This window comes from Bubalus bubalis, chromosome 3 (genome assembly GCF_019923935.1).
Source record: "Bubalus bubalis isolate 160015118507 breed Murrah chromosome 3, NDDB_SH_1, whole genome shotgun sequence".
In the NCBI taxonomy this organism is placed as follows: Eukaryota; Metazoa; Chordata; class Mammalia; order Artiodactyla; family Bovidae; genus Bubalus; species Bubalus bubalis.
In genome coordinates this window covers 19,274,738-19,291,044 of record NC_059159.1, presented here as the reverse complement: position 1 = coordinate 19,291,044, position 16,307 = coordinate 19,274,738, and the positions used below count along the sequence as shown (strand labels likewise).

At 53.4% G+C, this 16,307-nt stretch overlaps 1 protein-coding gene across 4 annotated transcripts in view; it reads right to left on the bottom strand.

Annotated features, from left to right (window-relative positions):
- Positions 1 to 15,253, bottom strand: part of MPP2 (MAGUK p55 scaffold protein 2) — a 32,261-nt gene extending 17,008 nt beyond the window's left edge. The window contains exons 1-4 of one of the 4 annotated variants that reach the window (XM_044938903.2): positions 12,332 to 12,653; positions 11,973 to 12,139; positions 9,456 to 9,506; positions 4,653 to 4,771 (exon numbers count right to left, since the gene is read on the bottom strand). In XM_044938903.2, coding sequence (XP_044794838.1) covers positions 4,653 to 4,771; positions 9,456 to 9,486 — 150 coding nt within the window. In that variant the 5' untranslated portion in view covers positions 9,487 to 9,506; positions 11,973 to 12,139; positions 12,332 to 12,653. Of the gene's footprint in view, positions 1 to 4,652; positions 4,772 to 6,336; positions 6,486 to 9,455; positions 9,507 to 11,972; positions 12,140 to 12,331; positions 12,654 to 15,087 lie in introns of those variants that run through there. The other 3 variants (XM_025280040.3, XM_025280039.3, XM_006046853.4) reach the window with 3 other exon arrangements.
- Positions 15,254 to 16,307: the final 1,054 nt, after the last annotated feature.

Here is a 16,307-nt window from a genome sequence, read left to right as displayed (position 1 = left end):
CCCTGGTCAGAGTTTCCATCTTGGTGACCCTCCTGGCCCCTCATTCTTTTAAGACCCTGCCTTTCTTTGCCAGCTGTCTCACCTTCCCACCACCACCACAGGACTGGGACTTCCCTCTGAATTCCAGTCCAATGGCCAAACACTTCCACATCCATGACCTCCCCCTCTCCTGACCACAACTCTGAGAGGTAAGTATTGTTATCCCCATTTCTCAGAAGTAATGGCTGAAGCTCGGAGAGGTTGTCAGCCCTACTAAGGTCACACAGCCGGTCAATGAATCGGACTTCAAATGCTGTTTATTTTCTTCTTCATCTCATGTGGATTAGTTCACAGGCCTCCCAACTGGCAGCTGTCCCCACTGATAACAGTTTGCCTAAATTTCTGAATGTCATCTGCCTTTGATTCCTCACCATGGCCCTGCCTGTTGTTGGAACACCTGCTACTGGGTCCACGTCAGCTCCCAGACATCACCCACCTGCCAGGACCGCCACCTGCTCTCCATAGCCAACCCTCTGGATTTCCGATCTGCCTGCCAGATTTGACTTCCTTCAGCGCCTGTTAACTCTCTGGGCTCGTCCCCTCAGGGCCTGCTCCTCCCTGGTTCCAGATCTACCCAAGGCAGCCCCTCCCGCATTGTCTGGCACCTCCCCAGAGAGGACAGTCAAGTCCGTGTCATCAGGAAAAGGGAAGGAGGTGAATAACTACCACGTCGGTTTCTACTTGGGCTCTACTCCTGTGGGTTTATGGGCTTCTAAGATTTTGCTGCTATATCTTTGATAAAGTACTTTGTCTAATAGGTTAGAAATTGATCTGTGTATATGTAATCATTATATGTATGAGAAGGAGTAAGATGTAGGTCTGGTAGATCAAAGCAAGTCATGTGGTCAAGCCCAGATTGAAGAGTGGAGAAAGTTTACCTTTTGATGAGAGGACTGGCAAAGTTGTATTGCAAAGGGTCACATATATAGGGGTCAGAGGGATTTTTCCTGAGCTGACTCTTTGCAACCCCATGGACCATAGTCCACCAGGCTCCTCTATCCATTGGGACTCTCCAGGCAAGAATACTGGAGTGGGCTGCCATGCCTTCCTCCAGGGGATCTTCCCAAACCAGAGATCAAAACCAAGTCTGCCACATTACAGGCAGATTCTTTACTGTCTGAGCCACCAAGGAAGTCCTTACTGAGCTCAGATGCTCCCTTATGGAGATTCATTTCCTGTTTGTTTCACAGCTAGATGGAGAGAACATTCCTGGAGAAGGAAGTTTACTTATGTAAACTGACAGTACATTGGTAACTTTTCCATCAGGCTGTGGTCCCAGGACTAGGACATTGCTGAGCTCAGTGAGAAATTGACAGACTCCGGGCTCCCTCAGGAGAAGAATAAACTATCTGACGTTTCATTGCCACCGCCCTAGCACTGCGCCTGGCCTTGGTGAGCATGCAAGAGATATCTGTTGAATAGAGGACGGATGACGGAATGACCAAGTGAATGACAGAGCCATCCAGCCACCAATCTCACCTTTGGAGAGCTGTCAGATGGGTTCTAAGAGGCCACTAGAGAGGAACGCTATGGAGGTGGGGATGGGGTGGGGGCGCGTCCCACTCTGGCTAAAGGGTTCTGGCTAAAGAACCTTCTAACTCTGAGGTTCTGCATCCCGAGAGAGCCTCCTTATTTCACTGGCTGTCACGCTGTAGAAGCAATAGCTAGCGTGACTCAGAGATGGTGTGATTTAATAAATCCAACTGTGAAGTCAGCTTTGGAAGGTTATAGATGTTGAGGTTCAAATGCAGGTCCTCAGCAATTCCACTGCCAAGTGTCCACCCTAGAGAAACTGTAACTCACGTGTAGAAGCAGAGGGATGTAAGGATGTTCACTGCCACACTGTGCTTAACAGCAACAAGTCAGCAACAGTGTACCTGTCTCTCAGTAGGGGAACCAGAAAACGAATACACTGGGCTCTGTTCACATATTGGAGCACTACACAACAGTCCAAATGAATCTATATCTCTATGCATGTCAGTAACTATATTACTTATATGAACTAGAAATCTCAAAAACCATAGCTGCTTCCACTATCATTCCATTATGTAAAGTTTAAAAACACATATAACAGGGGCATGTAGTTTACATTTAAATACATATGTAGTCAAGATGGGCAAATATTCAGGGGCATGGTATCATCAACTCCAGCCACGGGTCACCTGTGGGCAGGGACAGCAGTGGAAATGAGGAAAAGGGGAGAGGCATTTACTGGACACACTTTTTATTTCTTAAAAAGAAAGAGCCAGAACTAAAGCAAATGTGATCAGCATTCACATCCTGGAGGTGGGTACTACGTGCTTTTTCTGCACACTTTCTTGTATTCATTCATTCAACAAACATTCAGTGAGGACCTGTTATGTGCCAGGCACCGTTCTAGGCTCTGGGGACACAGTAGTAAACAAAGCCGACATCGCTGTCCTCAAGGAGCTCATATTCTCTCTGTTTGAAACATGCATAACTCCTCATTTTGATTTTTAATACATAAGTCCAGTCCTTAACCACTGACTGAGAGGCAACCTACCTTTTTCCAATCTCCTCCAATCTGCTCGGTTTTCTCTTCCCCAGAACCTCCCACTAGCATCTGGTCCCCTTCCAAGCCCCATGTCAGGAAAGGCCACAGATGTCCTGTGACAGAGTCTCCACCTCACCCTGTGGAAGACCCACCACCTAGCTGTACTGCCCCACCCCCCACTATCATCCAACTTCCTCGTCACACCCACCACCATTTACCGGAGACCCTGGGGCTGCCTCCAGTGTCTCCCCACTCTCATGCCTGTGTTGACACCCCATCCCACACCCAACCCATCCATTCCTAGAATTCTTTAACACTGATGGCCTCTTTGCCCCCCATAGCCACATTCAAAATGTTATCCCTAGAACTGTCCTCCTTGGAAACCTTTCACTTCCCACCTCCCTCTCTGACCTTGGCCTTTTCCTCCTGCAGCTGTACACTCTCTCCCCAGACACTTACCCCAGAGAGCCCCCAGGCCTTTGCCTCCACGTTCTCCCTGCCCTTCTGTTTCTTCCTGGCCACTCTCCCCTCCCCTCCCAGCCTCAGCCCCAGAGGTGATGCTCTGAGCCACTCTCACCTCTCCCTGCACCTCAGCCTCCTACAGCCCCCATCGGGCACAAGCCCTGGACCAAAGCCACCCTCAGTGTCTCTGGACTGAATCACCCCCACCCTGGATTGATGATCTGGGGCCCTGTTGATCCTGCTCCCTGACTTTTGGTGGGGTCCCTCTCTCCCCTTTAGTAATTAATTATTAGTTGAACCTTCACTTCCAAATCCCACCCTCCACCCCCACTCCACTCAATCCCTGATCCTTAATTCTCAGCTGAAGACCGCCCACCCCACTGAGAAATCTGAGCAATTAACACGATTCCCTGCAACTCCCAGCCTTGCCTCCAACACAGCTATTGGCATCATTCTCACCTCCTCTCCTCCTCCCCAGCAAAGGGGTCGCCCCCTCCCCTGTTCCATCCTTGCTTGTTGTCACAGTTGAAGGTGGCACCAGCCCTTCCCCAGTACAGAATCTCAGGTGCCTGGCTACCCCCACGCCTGACCGTCCACACCCAAGCATCAAGTACTGCCGATTTATTTCCTAAATATTTCTTTTATCAAGAAATAAATCAAGAACTCTCTCAAGACTGTTACCACAGGTCTAATTCAGGATGATCACCGACTCCGGTCTCTCAACTCCAGTCATGACCCTCCAGCCGTCCTCCCTGTGGCCACCAGAGGGATGCTCCCAAACATCCATGTGCTATCATCGCATGCCTGCTTAAAATCCACAAAAGGCTCCAAGTTGCTCACAGGGCATCACAGGACGATGCCTAAGCCCCAGGCACAGCTCCTAGGGCCCTTCATCAGCTGCCAACAGCTGCCAACATCTCCACAGCTCACACTCCCTGTCTCACACCTAAAGCTCCAGCCTCAACACTTACAGCCCCTGTACATCTCTAGCTCTCAACACTTACAGCCCCTGTATGTTTCTAGCTCTCTCACCTCTGTTCCTGTTGAAGTTCTTCTTGTGGCCTGGAATGCACTGCCCCTCCTCCTCAATCTTCAAGACTCAACACAAGTGACCCTTCCTCCAGGGTAGCTTCCCTGCCCACCCTGGGTTGGGTCAGGCGTCCTTTACCCTCCCCAAACACCTAGTGCATATGCCTCTATCAAAGTCATTACCAAAGTGGTTTATAACTTTCTCTTTCAGTGAGTCTCTCCCCTGCCTGGTATGTAGCAGGTGACCTTAGAAAGATGTCTGCACAAAATGTCCAGAGGCAGAAAGATAAGCAGGCTGAACCTCAGAGATTCTACAGCACAGGCATGCTCATTCCCAACCAAGCATACCCTCCATAAGCTGGCAGTCACCAAACATCTATCCACATGGGCACGTCTCCGGACTCAACAGTCAGGAATGGAGGTGGGCCCCCACCACCTGCAGTGGTTCAGATTGATCACCCGGGCATGGATGTCCATGCATACCCTCCTCCCAGGGTCTCGGGTGCCACCTGTCCCATTCCCAGGGCTCCCTGTGGCTAACATCCCACCCCCTGCTATGCCTTCCCAGGCATAGCACCCTTGTGTCCACCTCCCTGGAGCACACTACCTTGGCCAGGGATCTCACTATAGGACTTTCCATAATGCCTCGAAGGAAGATCAGGTCCAGTTCAGCTGCTCCCGTGGCATTGGGGAGAGATCCCAGGTTGTCCAGGACTTGCTGCATGGCTGGAGGGAAGGAGCAGACAGTGAGAAACACAGGCGCCAGCTGAGCACAGGGGACCCAAACACACCATAGAAACCCCATCCCTCTTACCCTCCATCCCACAGAAGACAGCCCCTCCCCGCAGCACATCCTTCCCCGCCTGGCACTCCAAGCCCTAGAATGCCTGCGGCAGAGGCCCTAAGAGGGGAAGGGCAATTTCCTTGGCCTGTTCTCTAGGCCCTAGGTAATACTAGCCTGGGCAGGTAGAAGGCTCCCAGCACCAGGAAGTGGACTTTGAGGTGGGGGCAGGGGAGAAATGGAAGCAGATGTCAGGTTCCAGTTTCTGCCCTAAACCAGAGAACCACATCATTCAATCTCTGGATGGGCTGAAGCCACAGGACTCAGCCACCTGCATGTGGCAGGCTCAGGGGTGAGAGAGACGGCGCTTGGAACACGTCCCTGGAGTGTGAGCCTGGAGTCAGCAGACAGCCATGCAGGAGGTCAGGGCCTACCCGCCATCCACTACCAACTGTGCCACTAATTCAGGGTGATTTGCACAAGTCACTGTCCGTCACAGGCCTCAGTCTTTCCTTCCTGTAAAATGGGTGGATTAAACTGGATGGTATCTACAGGCCCTTCAGCTCTGAAAGACAATGACCTGGAAATTAATATAGATCATAGGAAGCCAAGGCTGAGGCCCAGGACACTGGTAGAAGCTGGGGGAAATAGGCACTCTGGGGCTTGGGATGACTGTGGACACCCAGGGGCAAAGGTCAGACCAAGTCATCCTAGGGATCAGCAAACCCTCAGCCGGGGATGGGACATCAGCAAGGGGAGAACACCTGAAGCTGGGCCACTGCTGAGGGGCTCAGCCTCAGGTAGGGGCTGTCTTCCCCCACCAGCAGAGGCGGAAGCTACTGGCTGTGGCAGGCTCTGGGGGAAGGGAGGCAGAAGCAGAGTGTGCCCAGCTGGGGGCAGAGATGGGCAGGGGGTATCATTACTCTGCCACCCTGCCACCCACGCCTACATCTGCATAACAGCACCCAAGCTGGGAAGGAGGAGGGTGGGTACAGTCCCTGGCACCTCTCACTGTTCTCAGCCATGCCCCCTCCTCCAGGAAGGGATGGGGGTGGGCTGCAGGAGGCTCTGAGATTGGAAGCTGGCAGCCACTGGTCAGGGACCCTTGGCCTTCCACACTCTTCCCTCTCATTCTCCCCACCTTTTCCACAAATGACATTCATACCTGCCCTCCAGACCCCTCCTGCTCATGTCTGGGCTTGGCATCGGTCAGAACCTGCCAGGTCCTTAGTGGACTCAGAAAGAGGCCAGGACAGGAACCCTTCCCACTCTGCCAGGATATCCTGGGACCCTTCCTCTCCCGTCATCTTCACACACAGATTCCCCAGCCTGCCAGCTATGGGAGGGGATTGAGCCAAGGGAGTTGGTGCCCTCAGTACAGGTCAGCTCTCCTGGGGGACCGCGCCCGGAGACCCTTAGGCTTCGGAGAGCCCGCTCCTAGGGTACCCTCTCCAGATGCCCTAAACCCCTGAAGACCAGACCCCAGCCTCGCCACTCCACCTTTCCCTACCTTCCCTCCGGAGCTCAGCTTCCTCAGAGGAGCCCAGGGATATACCCTCCAAAGAGGCCCCGCTCCCTGGGCTGCCGGCCATGGCTGACTCCCTCCGGGACCTGGGCTGTGGAGTAGCCTCCACGCCGCCGCAGCCTTCCCAGCCAGAAGTGGGCAGCGCTGGAGGAGGTGGGACTCAGGGAGCGCCCTCTGCAGGATCAGCCAATTGTAAGGCTCAGCCGCCTGACCGCCTTGTTGATTGGCCAAAGCCCAGACAGGGAGCAGACAGGCGGGAGGGGGCTGTGAAAGAGCTGGGAGGGGGCCATGGAAAGGTCCTCGTCCCACGGTGGCCAGATTCCCCTGTTTGAATACCTATCACTAAAAGGTGAGGAGGCAGCTGAGGAAAGGTTTCCGGCCGTGGCGTGGGGGGTGGGGGTGTTTTTAAGTTTGCCCCCCATCAAGACTGGAGCGGTGCTCAGAGATCCTCCCCTCCCAGAAACCCAAGGTGGATGGGGACTTGGCCCCATCTTATTCCAGTCCCTCTCTTCTAGAAGTCCCTCCTCAATTACACCGCCTGCCACCTCCTCCTGGAGACTTCTGACCGCTCCTCTCGGTCCCCTCACCAAGCCCAGTTTTCTTTACAGTGACCCCCTCAGGGTCAAAGGAAGCCCCCAAGAACAACTCTAATGAGGCAGTGGCACGGCCCTCAGACCCCATATCTCAGGAGTAGCTTCTCCATCCCCATCTCCAAGTGTGCCCCCCCCCCACTTGCTTCAGGGGGCGATGGCTGTGGACAAGTCAGGCATCTTGGGACTGGGGTACTGGGGACTTGGGAAAAGGTGAGGGAGTATTCATTCAGAAGAGACTAGCGTGGGCAGGAAGGGAGGGGTTTTGAAAGTTACCCCAGCCCAGAGCCACCATTCCTTCCTCTGAGACCCTGCACCCTTGAGGCCACCACTAGGCACTGCTCCTGCCACCAGACTGCCATTCCCTGAGGAGTGGCACAGGGTCACAGCACACCCTGGTTGCCATGGCAGCAAGCAGGATTACACACTAGAACATTAACCCAGAGATTTAAAGGGACAGCTCCACCTGAAAGCCCCACATCCCAGCCTTAATTCAAAGAAAGGAGGGAACCCGGTACAGAGGCAGAGCTTCAGGTCTGGAGTCCAGGAGCAAGGACTCTCACCCATGCCAACACCCATGCATCTCCAACCCTCAGGGAAAGAGCTCCTCCACCTTACTAGAAATGGAGTTAGGGTCTCTCTGCAAGAGGAAAACACCCGCACCATCTCGCTCCCTTCATGATGATAGTGGCCATATTGATATGTGGATCAGGGTAGAAGGACCCTGCTAGCTTCAATCTCTGCAGAAGCCAAGGCAAGGATCTCTGGGGCAAGGTAAAGGAGAAGGGGGTGGGGGGCGGTGAACTTGACCTTAGAGGCAAGGGTACAGCTGTCTATCAGACCCGTGGGAAGTGTAATGACCACCAAGTGAGAAGGGGCAGAAGCCACCATTAGAGTTTTGAGGCCAGGAGCCTGTCCAACCCTGGGGCAGGCACAGAGGGCCACCTGAGGGAAAGACAAAGCTTCTGGCTTTTGAGTCGCCCATCGCCTCTTTTCAGAGGAAGAAACGCAGCCTCCAAGTGGTTAAGCAATTTGCTTTGCTTAAGTTGCTTTAAGCAACTTTCTTCCTTTGGATACAGAAAGCCCGTGACACAATACCCAGGGGAGCAGGTGCCCCAGGAGTCCTCAGAGGAAGCAGACCCTCGCACCTATCTCCTGAACTCCACTCCCTACCCTGTCCCCCACCCCACCAGGGCCCATCAAGTGGCCTGTAGCAGGGAACCAAAGCGCTGGGCCTTCCCCTCCCTCTACACCCCTGGCAGGCACCATTAATGGGTTTACTGGACAGCCCCAGATTGACAGGCCTTTAATCACAGGCTCAGGGATGGGCTTAATTAACCCCTAAGCAGCTTACAGAGGGGCCCAGGCAGGCTGGAGCAGTGGAGAATGCACTGAACCCTCCAAGGCTGCAGCAGCTAGGGGACATTGGGACAGTCTGGCCACTGCATGGAGAAGAGGCCTTTCCTGGGGGACAAGGGTGTCACAGTTCAGTTCTGGCCCCTCACAGCAGCCTTCACTTTCCTGCTTCAGTTTTTCAGAGGGGAGGGCACAGAGAAGTCAATCTAACTGAACTGGGAGGCCTGGAACATCTTGCAGAAGCAATAGCAGTGCCTAGAGAAAAGGAAGGGGCTACAAGGTCAGGAGGCACCCAAGCGGGGATCAGTCAGAGAAAAACAAGAACGGTTCATAACTGTCAGGGCCCTCTGAGAGCCTGAGTACAGGGCACTTCACCTGGTGGGTCTCTGCATACACTCAGGGTGCGATCCCTGAACCCCTGGAGTGGAATGCAGACTTCATGCATAGAGGCCTTTGTCTATGATGAAGGCCCTCGGTTTGCATCAGATTCTCAATAGGATCCAGGACCAATATAAGTTAAAAACACTGATCTTGTCTTATCACCTCATTCTACAGAGGGGGAAACCTAGGTCCTCAAAGCGAGGTGACTGACTCAGGGTCACAGGTTAAAGAGGTAACAACTCAGCAGCACAGCATAATAACTGTGAATACCCCTAATGGTGACATGCTTTCCCTATTATAGCCTTTGAGTTTCACATCACCTCTTGACAGAAGAAGAGACACAGCCTCCAAGAATCTAAGCAGATTGTTCCTGAGGCTTCCTAGCTTGTCTGGGTGGCCCACAACCTTGCCCTAAAACTTCCTACAGAACTAAGCCAAGGCTTCCTGACCTGGCATTCTCCACAGCCCAGCACACACACACTCCCATGTGTTGGTCCACTTTACCTATCTGGGGGGCACTGCACTGTGGATGTCTCCAGAGCATGCATCCCCCTCCATGGAGGTGAGTTGTGCTCTGTCTCCAGCCCCACCCTGGGGCTGGTGCAGCAGGGTGATAGAAGTTGCCCGGCGGAATGGCTGAGCAGCTGGATGGAGCAGCTGCAGCAGGGGTCAGTTTGTTCTTACAGGGAGCTGTGGCAGTGCCTGACTGTGCTCCCCAACCTGCCTGGAATCCCCTGAACCACTGATATAACTGACATCCCTACCCCCACTTCTTACCAGTCTCGGAGTTGGTGGCTGCAACCGGCATGGTGAAATCAGCAAGGGCTCCTGGAGGAAGGGAGAGAGGAGGTTGAGAAGGCAGAAGGGCAAAATAATGGGGAAGGAATTAGGAAGGACCTCCCCCTCAGGAGCCAGTGGGGTAGGGAAGAGGGCACTGCCCTGACTCCAAACTATCCCATAGTTCTGGGAGGCAAGAAGGGCAGACATGATACACCCATCTCTCCAAGGAGGAGGAGACAGAGGATCAGAGAGGTTAGTTGATTTGTCCAAGGTCACAAAGCTAATAAAGAGAGCTATGGGGACTTCCCTGGTGGTCCAATGGCTAAGATTTTGGGTTCCCAATGCTAGGGGCCTGGGTTCGATCCCTGGCCAGGGAACTAAAACCCACATGCCAAAACTAAAAATCCCACATGCACAACTAAGATTCGGTGCAGCCAAATAAATGAATAAAAATATTTTTTTAAAGAAAAGGAGAGCTACAATGAAACTCCAGGTTTTGTGAGTCCAAAAAAAAAAAAATATTTCTGCCTACCATCTGTCTTTTTTATTTTATTTATTTATTTTGAGAGAGAGAGAGGATGGGGGAAAGTCCAATGTGAGTAAAAAGGTAAAAAGTAAGAAAATGGGTGTTCCCTGACTTTAAGCTCCATGGGTCAAGAATCACATCTGTTTTATTTTGCCTCTGGATCCTAGACCCAGCACAGTGAAGATGCTCTACAAACATCTGTTCATCTGTCTGGCAGAAATGATGTCATACCTCACTAGGGCCTCTCTTGCTTCCTCTTTCTCCCTCTACCCCTTCTTAGCCCAGTGCTGGGACAAGGAGAGCAGGGGGCTCTGGGCAAAACCCATCACGGAATTTACAGACCCAGTTTCCATCCCAGGTCCTCCTGGAATGGCGTTGGATCCTTTATTCTCCAAGGAAGGGTGCAGGTGGGTAACCCACCATCCTTCATCCCTTTGCCTTTCTGGGCTTGTGCCGGTGGAGAAAACCCTAATTCCCAGTTGCCATGACAACAGGAGGCGCGGTGGCTCCCAGCAGGGGTGGGGGAGTGGAAGGAAGCATCTGGCAGTGCCCACTTTAGGTCTGAATGCTACTGGGCCCTGGGGGTGGGGGAGCCACGATTTCACCTCCTCCCCCTAAAAAGGTCCCTAGAGGGACCACTACCTGATTTTAATGAAATCCTCTCTCTTCCTATCACCTTCCCAGGCCTGAGCAGGTCATCTGTGCTCCCTGCTACTTGTAATTTCAAGTAGCAGAAATTACAAAAGTGGAAGGATGACTCCCCTTCCTCCTGGATCTGCCCAGAGGACAAGGAAGAAAGGAGCTTTCGGGGAAAGGAAGGACATCTCCTATCAGGCTAGCACCCAGACTAGGAGCAATGCCCAGGATCCACTGTGCCAGCTAGTGCCCTGGGCACAACTCCTGCCACCCCTATTCCTAGAGAGCATTAGAGAGGGATCCCTTTCTCCCCACCCCCCAACCCCACCCCTGGCCCGTCCCGGGTCCTGAGGACCAGGAACCTGCAGCTCTCTCCAGCTGGCACTACTCTCCCAAGTCCTCCTTCCCCAGAGGGTGGAGGGTGGGAAGAGGCAGGGAGGATCCGGTCCCCAGAAGTCTTGCCCAGCCTGCCTGGGTTTTCTCCCTGAGGAGTCGGTTCCCACGGGCATCGGCTAGCTCTGCCCTACCCCCACCCAAGACTCTGGGAGGGCGGGGCCGGCTGTGCCCACAGGAGAACAGCAGTGCCAGGCAAGCCAGCCTGGCTCCGAGTCAAGGTCCGGAGCCCAGGCATCTGAGAACTCGCACCTCAGCTTCCAAAACCCTGGGCCCACGTGCCCTCTCACCCCTATCTCCAGGCTATCCACACCACCCAGGGTCGGTAGCCGATGTGGGCCCACCGAGAAAGGGGGAGGTTTCCTCCAAGCTCTGTTAATACACGTACAAAGAGATATAGAGGAGAAAGGTCTGACAAAGGAGCTTTGAAGATCTACAGGTCGTGGAGAGGGGTAGACAGACTGCAGGATGGGGTCTAGTGGCCAGGCGGGCCTGCACGCACCGATGATCAAAGCGCCCCCGCCCCAAGAGCCCAGCCCTAAACCGCTGGGCGCTAGGACCTGGGAGGAGGGGGGTGTGTTGCGAGCCATCAAAGAAGACTCTCTGCGTGCGCGCCCGGCGGAGACTAGGGGATGAGGTCACTGAATGGCTGCACACCCCCCCAACCCCCGCCCGCGTCCTCACGCTCCCCGCTCTGAGTTGACCTAACTTTCTGGCCCTGACTCCTCGCTCCTGTCACCGACCCCTTCCCAGGTCTCCAGATCCTAGTCCTGGCCTCCGACCCAGACCCGCCCCCTCTACAACCTGGGAGGCGAAGAAGCAGCACACCCCCTTTGCATGACCCCCTCCCAGGAGAGATTGAGGTGTTGGCCTCCCAAGGTGGCAGGGGAGCCAAGGGGACCCACACAACCTCCGTCTTGCGCCCCCACCCCCGGAAGAGCTAATAACGCGGTTCTTACGTAATGCCCGGCTCCGAAGTCCCCAGAATCCGCACAGTCCCCGGAGAAGCCGCACGGACACTCGGGCCCCCGCACAGCTCACCAGGCTCTGTGCCTGACGTCACTTAGGAGCCCTCACCGCAGGGGCGGGGGACCAGTGTCCACGGGCCGCGAGGTCTGATCTCTCCCTAGGAGCCCCGAGAAAAGGGGAGTGGGGGCGGGAGGGTGAGAGGGAGAGAAGGGGCGGGAGGGTGAGAGTGAGGGGAGGGGCCAGAGAAAAGGCCAGGAGAGGTGTAACGCAGAGAAAGGGCCCCAAGTGCCGTGCCAGGACCAAGAGGGCCCTCGGGTGGGTGCTGGCCCGGGGGCCGGGGGGCGCCTACCTGCCCCCGGAGAGGCCCCTAGCTCCGGGTGGCTCCGGCGCAGCCGGGCGCTCCGCGTTTATTGCTTGTCAATCGCTACTCCGGCTCTTAAAGCGGCGAGGCCTCCTCCGCGCGAAGGGGCGGAGACCGAGAGCGGAGGGGAGAGGGAGAGGGATACGGACGCCGCGGGACCACCCGCAGGAAAGCACCCTTTACGAGCAGCTAGTGGGTAGGCGGGGAGGTGGTGACTTAGGAGACACTACACAGCCCACGATTCCCCGACCCGCAGCTGGCTTCCTACCCAGGGAAGAAAGGACTGGGACCTGTACCCACTAGTCCCTCGGCGCCCAGCGATTCCCTTAAAAGGGCGATGGTAAGAGACCCGCCCCCTTCTCTCAGCTTTAGACCCGCGTTCCAGTTCAAGACTTGCCTCACCTTTCCTCATTATCCTGCTTCTCAACTGGGTAAGGGAGCAGGAGGAGTTTAGGGAGACCCCTCAAGGAGCAGGAGACCCATCCCCATAGGACCTCAAACTCAGGAGCAGCTTTTAAGGATTCATTGGTGGATACCTGGATCCCAGACTCGCTAGGCGAATTTGCAAAAAAAAAAAAAAAAAAAAGGTGGGGGGCGCTGAGACCCTATTTCAAGCCTGAACCGGAGAGCTGGTCAATACCCCAGTCTACGGAATACAGAACAAGGTGACTCGCCATCCTTCTTCGTAGTTCCATCTCAAGAAATAAAGACAAACCCAGTTGCCCGCCTTCACCCCAGCTTCTGGCTCCACTGTAGACCTGCACTTAGTTCTAGCCGTGGAATACTGAAAGCTCAGCGGGAAGACTACGCTTCGCCAAGTGCGCCGTGCTTTCGGGGTCAGCCGAGGTACTACTCTGGCCGCGGTATTCCCCACCTTGCACCCTCTCCAACTGCTTTCTAGATTATGCAGGTCTCCTAAGATCAGAAATGCACTGCATTCTGGAAACTTGCTTGGAAAGCTCAGAAATGGATTTGACTTGGAAATTGATCCTGGAAGCAGGGGGGACTGGTCCCCTTGTTGCAGGAGACTCAGCTTGCCCTGGGCTCCGGCGATCATACGTTTCAGTACTGTTGTTGTTTTGTCACTAAGTCTTGTCCGACTCCTTTGCGAACCCGTGGACTGTAGTCCGACCGGCTCCTCTATCTATGGGATTTCCCAGGGAAGAACACTGGAGTGGGTTGCCATTTCCTTCTTCAGGAAATCTTCCCAACCCAGGGATCAAACTTGCGTCTCCTGCATTGCAGGCGGATTCTTTACCACTGAGCCATCGGGAAAAGCCAGGTTTGAGTATAGGTAAAGAGTTTGCCTGAGGTGCAGGAGATCTCGGTTCGATCCCTGGGTCAGGAAGATCTCCGGAAGGAGGAAATGGCAACCCACTCCAGTATTCTTGCCTGGGAAATCCCATGGACAGAGGAGCCTGGCGGGTTACAATCCATGGGGGTCACAAAGAGTCGGACACGACTGAGCGACTAACACAAGCACACAAACACAAGCCACAAAACCACTACCAAGCTACAAAACCAGTGCCAAGCTCTACAGAAAGTCCTGATGTTTTTCGGTGGTCTCCTCCCTTATTACTGAGCAAGGAAAGGAAAGTTAGTTAGCGATCCCAGATGGCAGGGACTGGAATTACAGGCTTCCGTCTCCAACCGAAGAACTTGCCGGAGCAAAACGCTTTCTGCCCTCTCTTCTGCCTTCAAGCCAAAAGATCTTCCTAATTCAATTTAGGAAGAAGTCCCTGGGAGTTCCCTGGTGGTCCAGTGGCTAGGACTCTGCGTCCCCAATGCTGGGGGCCCTGGGTTTGACCCCTGCTCGGGGAAATGGATCCCACATGCTGCAACAAAGAACAGGCGTAGCCAAATAAAATTTTTTAAAAAGAAAAGAAGTCCCCTTCCCATCATGAAAGCTACCCTCCACTCTAGCCTGTCCACCTGGCTATTTGGTGGTGGGGAAGTAGAAGCATCTTGAATCTCTCCATAGTATTAATTACTTCTCAGTCAGGCAACTATTACCCCATAGCAACATACAGCAAACTTTTAGTTTCATTCAAGATCCCCAGAACAAGGATCCCTGATTTTGGCCCTCTAGGAAATGGAGCCCAACTCATTACTCTTACCAGCTGCCTCCTCGCACTCCCTCCCCCCACCCCCATTAGTCAGTCAGCAAGCATCTCTCTTATAAGGGCCTTATAGAATGCCAGCTCCTCACATCTGTTCAAGACCTTACAATTGATAAATTGTTTAATTCTCACAACAGCCCCATGAGGTTACAGAGAGAGGAGAAACATTGATACAGAGTAGGATGCTCTTATTCTGGTCCAGATAGGGTGCCAGCCTCACTGATACTGTCAGATACCAGCTACAGGGCCAGCATCAGTGATTCCTGAAGGTGGAGGTCCGGAAGGGGGAATGTCAGACACAGAAATCACTTTCTAGCGGTACAACTGAATGTCATAATAGACGTGCTGTGTTCTAAGCAGGGCCCCAAAGGAATGAGGGTGTTACTGATGGGATATAGTGTAGCTGGGGTAGGAAGCAGGTTTGAGGGGTCCACAGTGCATTCCATGGCAGTTAGAGGCTGCCCCCTCTGCCGGTGGGATGGAGGAAAGTGGAGAGTAAGGAGAAATGAGGCGTGGGGGTGGGGAGGAGGCAGGTGGAAAAGTGAGAGGAATGAGTCCTCTTCCTCTGAGGTCTGTCTTCTTCCCTGCCTGCGCCACAACGGTGCCGGCAGTGTCTCTGCTTACCCTCAAATCGAGATAGTCCTCTGGTGGATATTCATTCCAAGGCTTTGGGATTCAACGCACAGAAAGAGAGAAAACTCGGAGCAGCTGTTATAAATTTTCAGCAGAAGTGAAGTGAAGTGAAATAAGTCCCTTCGTCGTGTCCGACTCTAGTCCATGGAATTCTCCAGGCGAGAATACTGGAGAGGGTAGCCTTTCCCGTCTCCAGGGGATCTTCCCAATCCAGGGATCGAAGCCAGGTCTTCCACATTGCAGGCGGATTCTTTACCGGCTGAGCTATTAGGGAAGCCCTAAAAGAGCCCGTTCTATAATTGAGTGATGTTGCACTTCCGGTGATGACCAGCAGGGGCCGCCAACAGTTACCCCGCGTCTCTGTTTCTACGCCCACCGGCTCCGATCCCTTAGCCCACTACCTCAGCAATTCACCAGTTTTATTCTAGAAGACTTTTCTACCGTCTGTATCTCTCAGTAAAAACAAAAAAGTTTGGAGCCATCACTGTAAGTATACTTATATTTATATATTATTATATGAAGTGAAGTGAAGTCGCTCAGTCATGTCTGACTCTTTGCGACCCCATGGACTCTAGCCTACCAGGCTCCTTCCTCCATGGGATTTTCCAGGCAAGAGTGCTGGAGTAGGTTGCCATTTCCTTCCCCAGGGGATCTTTCCAACCCTGGGATCGAAACCGGGTCTCCTGCATCGCAGGTAGACGCTTTACCGTCTGAGCCACCAGGAAGCCATATTACTATATGTATGCTACTAAATAATCATTAGAATTTTTGAATGTGATTTTTAATATACATAGTTACTATTAATATGTATATTAAAAATCACATTCACAAATTCTAATGATTATTTTTAAACTATAAATAGAAGTTCCAGTATTTTCTTACCATGCCCTAAAGGATCATCTGATGCACCCCTAGGTGCATTCCCCACTTTGAAAACCAAATTTCTATGAAAAAGGATGCTCTTATTCTGTTCCAGATAGGGTGCCAGCTTCACTGGTACTGAGTCAGATACCAGCTTCAGCACTAGCATAACCCAAGCCTCAACAGGGCATCTGGACAGCTAGCTGTACCCCACCCCCACCTGTCCAGGATCAAACCAAATTCTCCCTGGAGAACCAAATGTTCTGGGCCCTGACTCCCATCACAACCTCAGACAGCCTGAAACCCCCTCCACCATCATCATCACCCGCCAGCCACACACCAACCGGCCC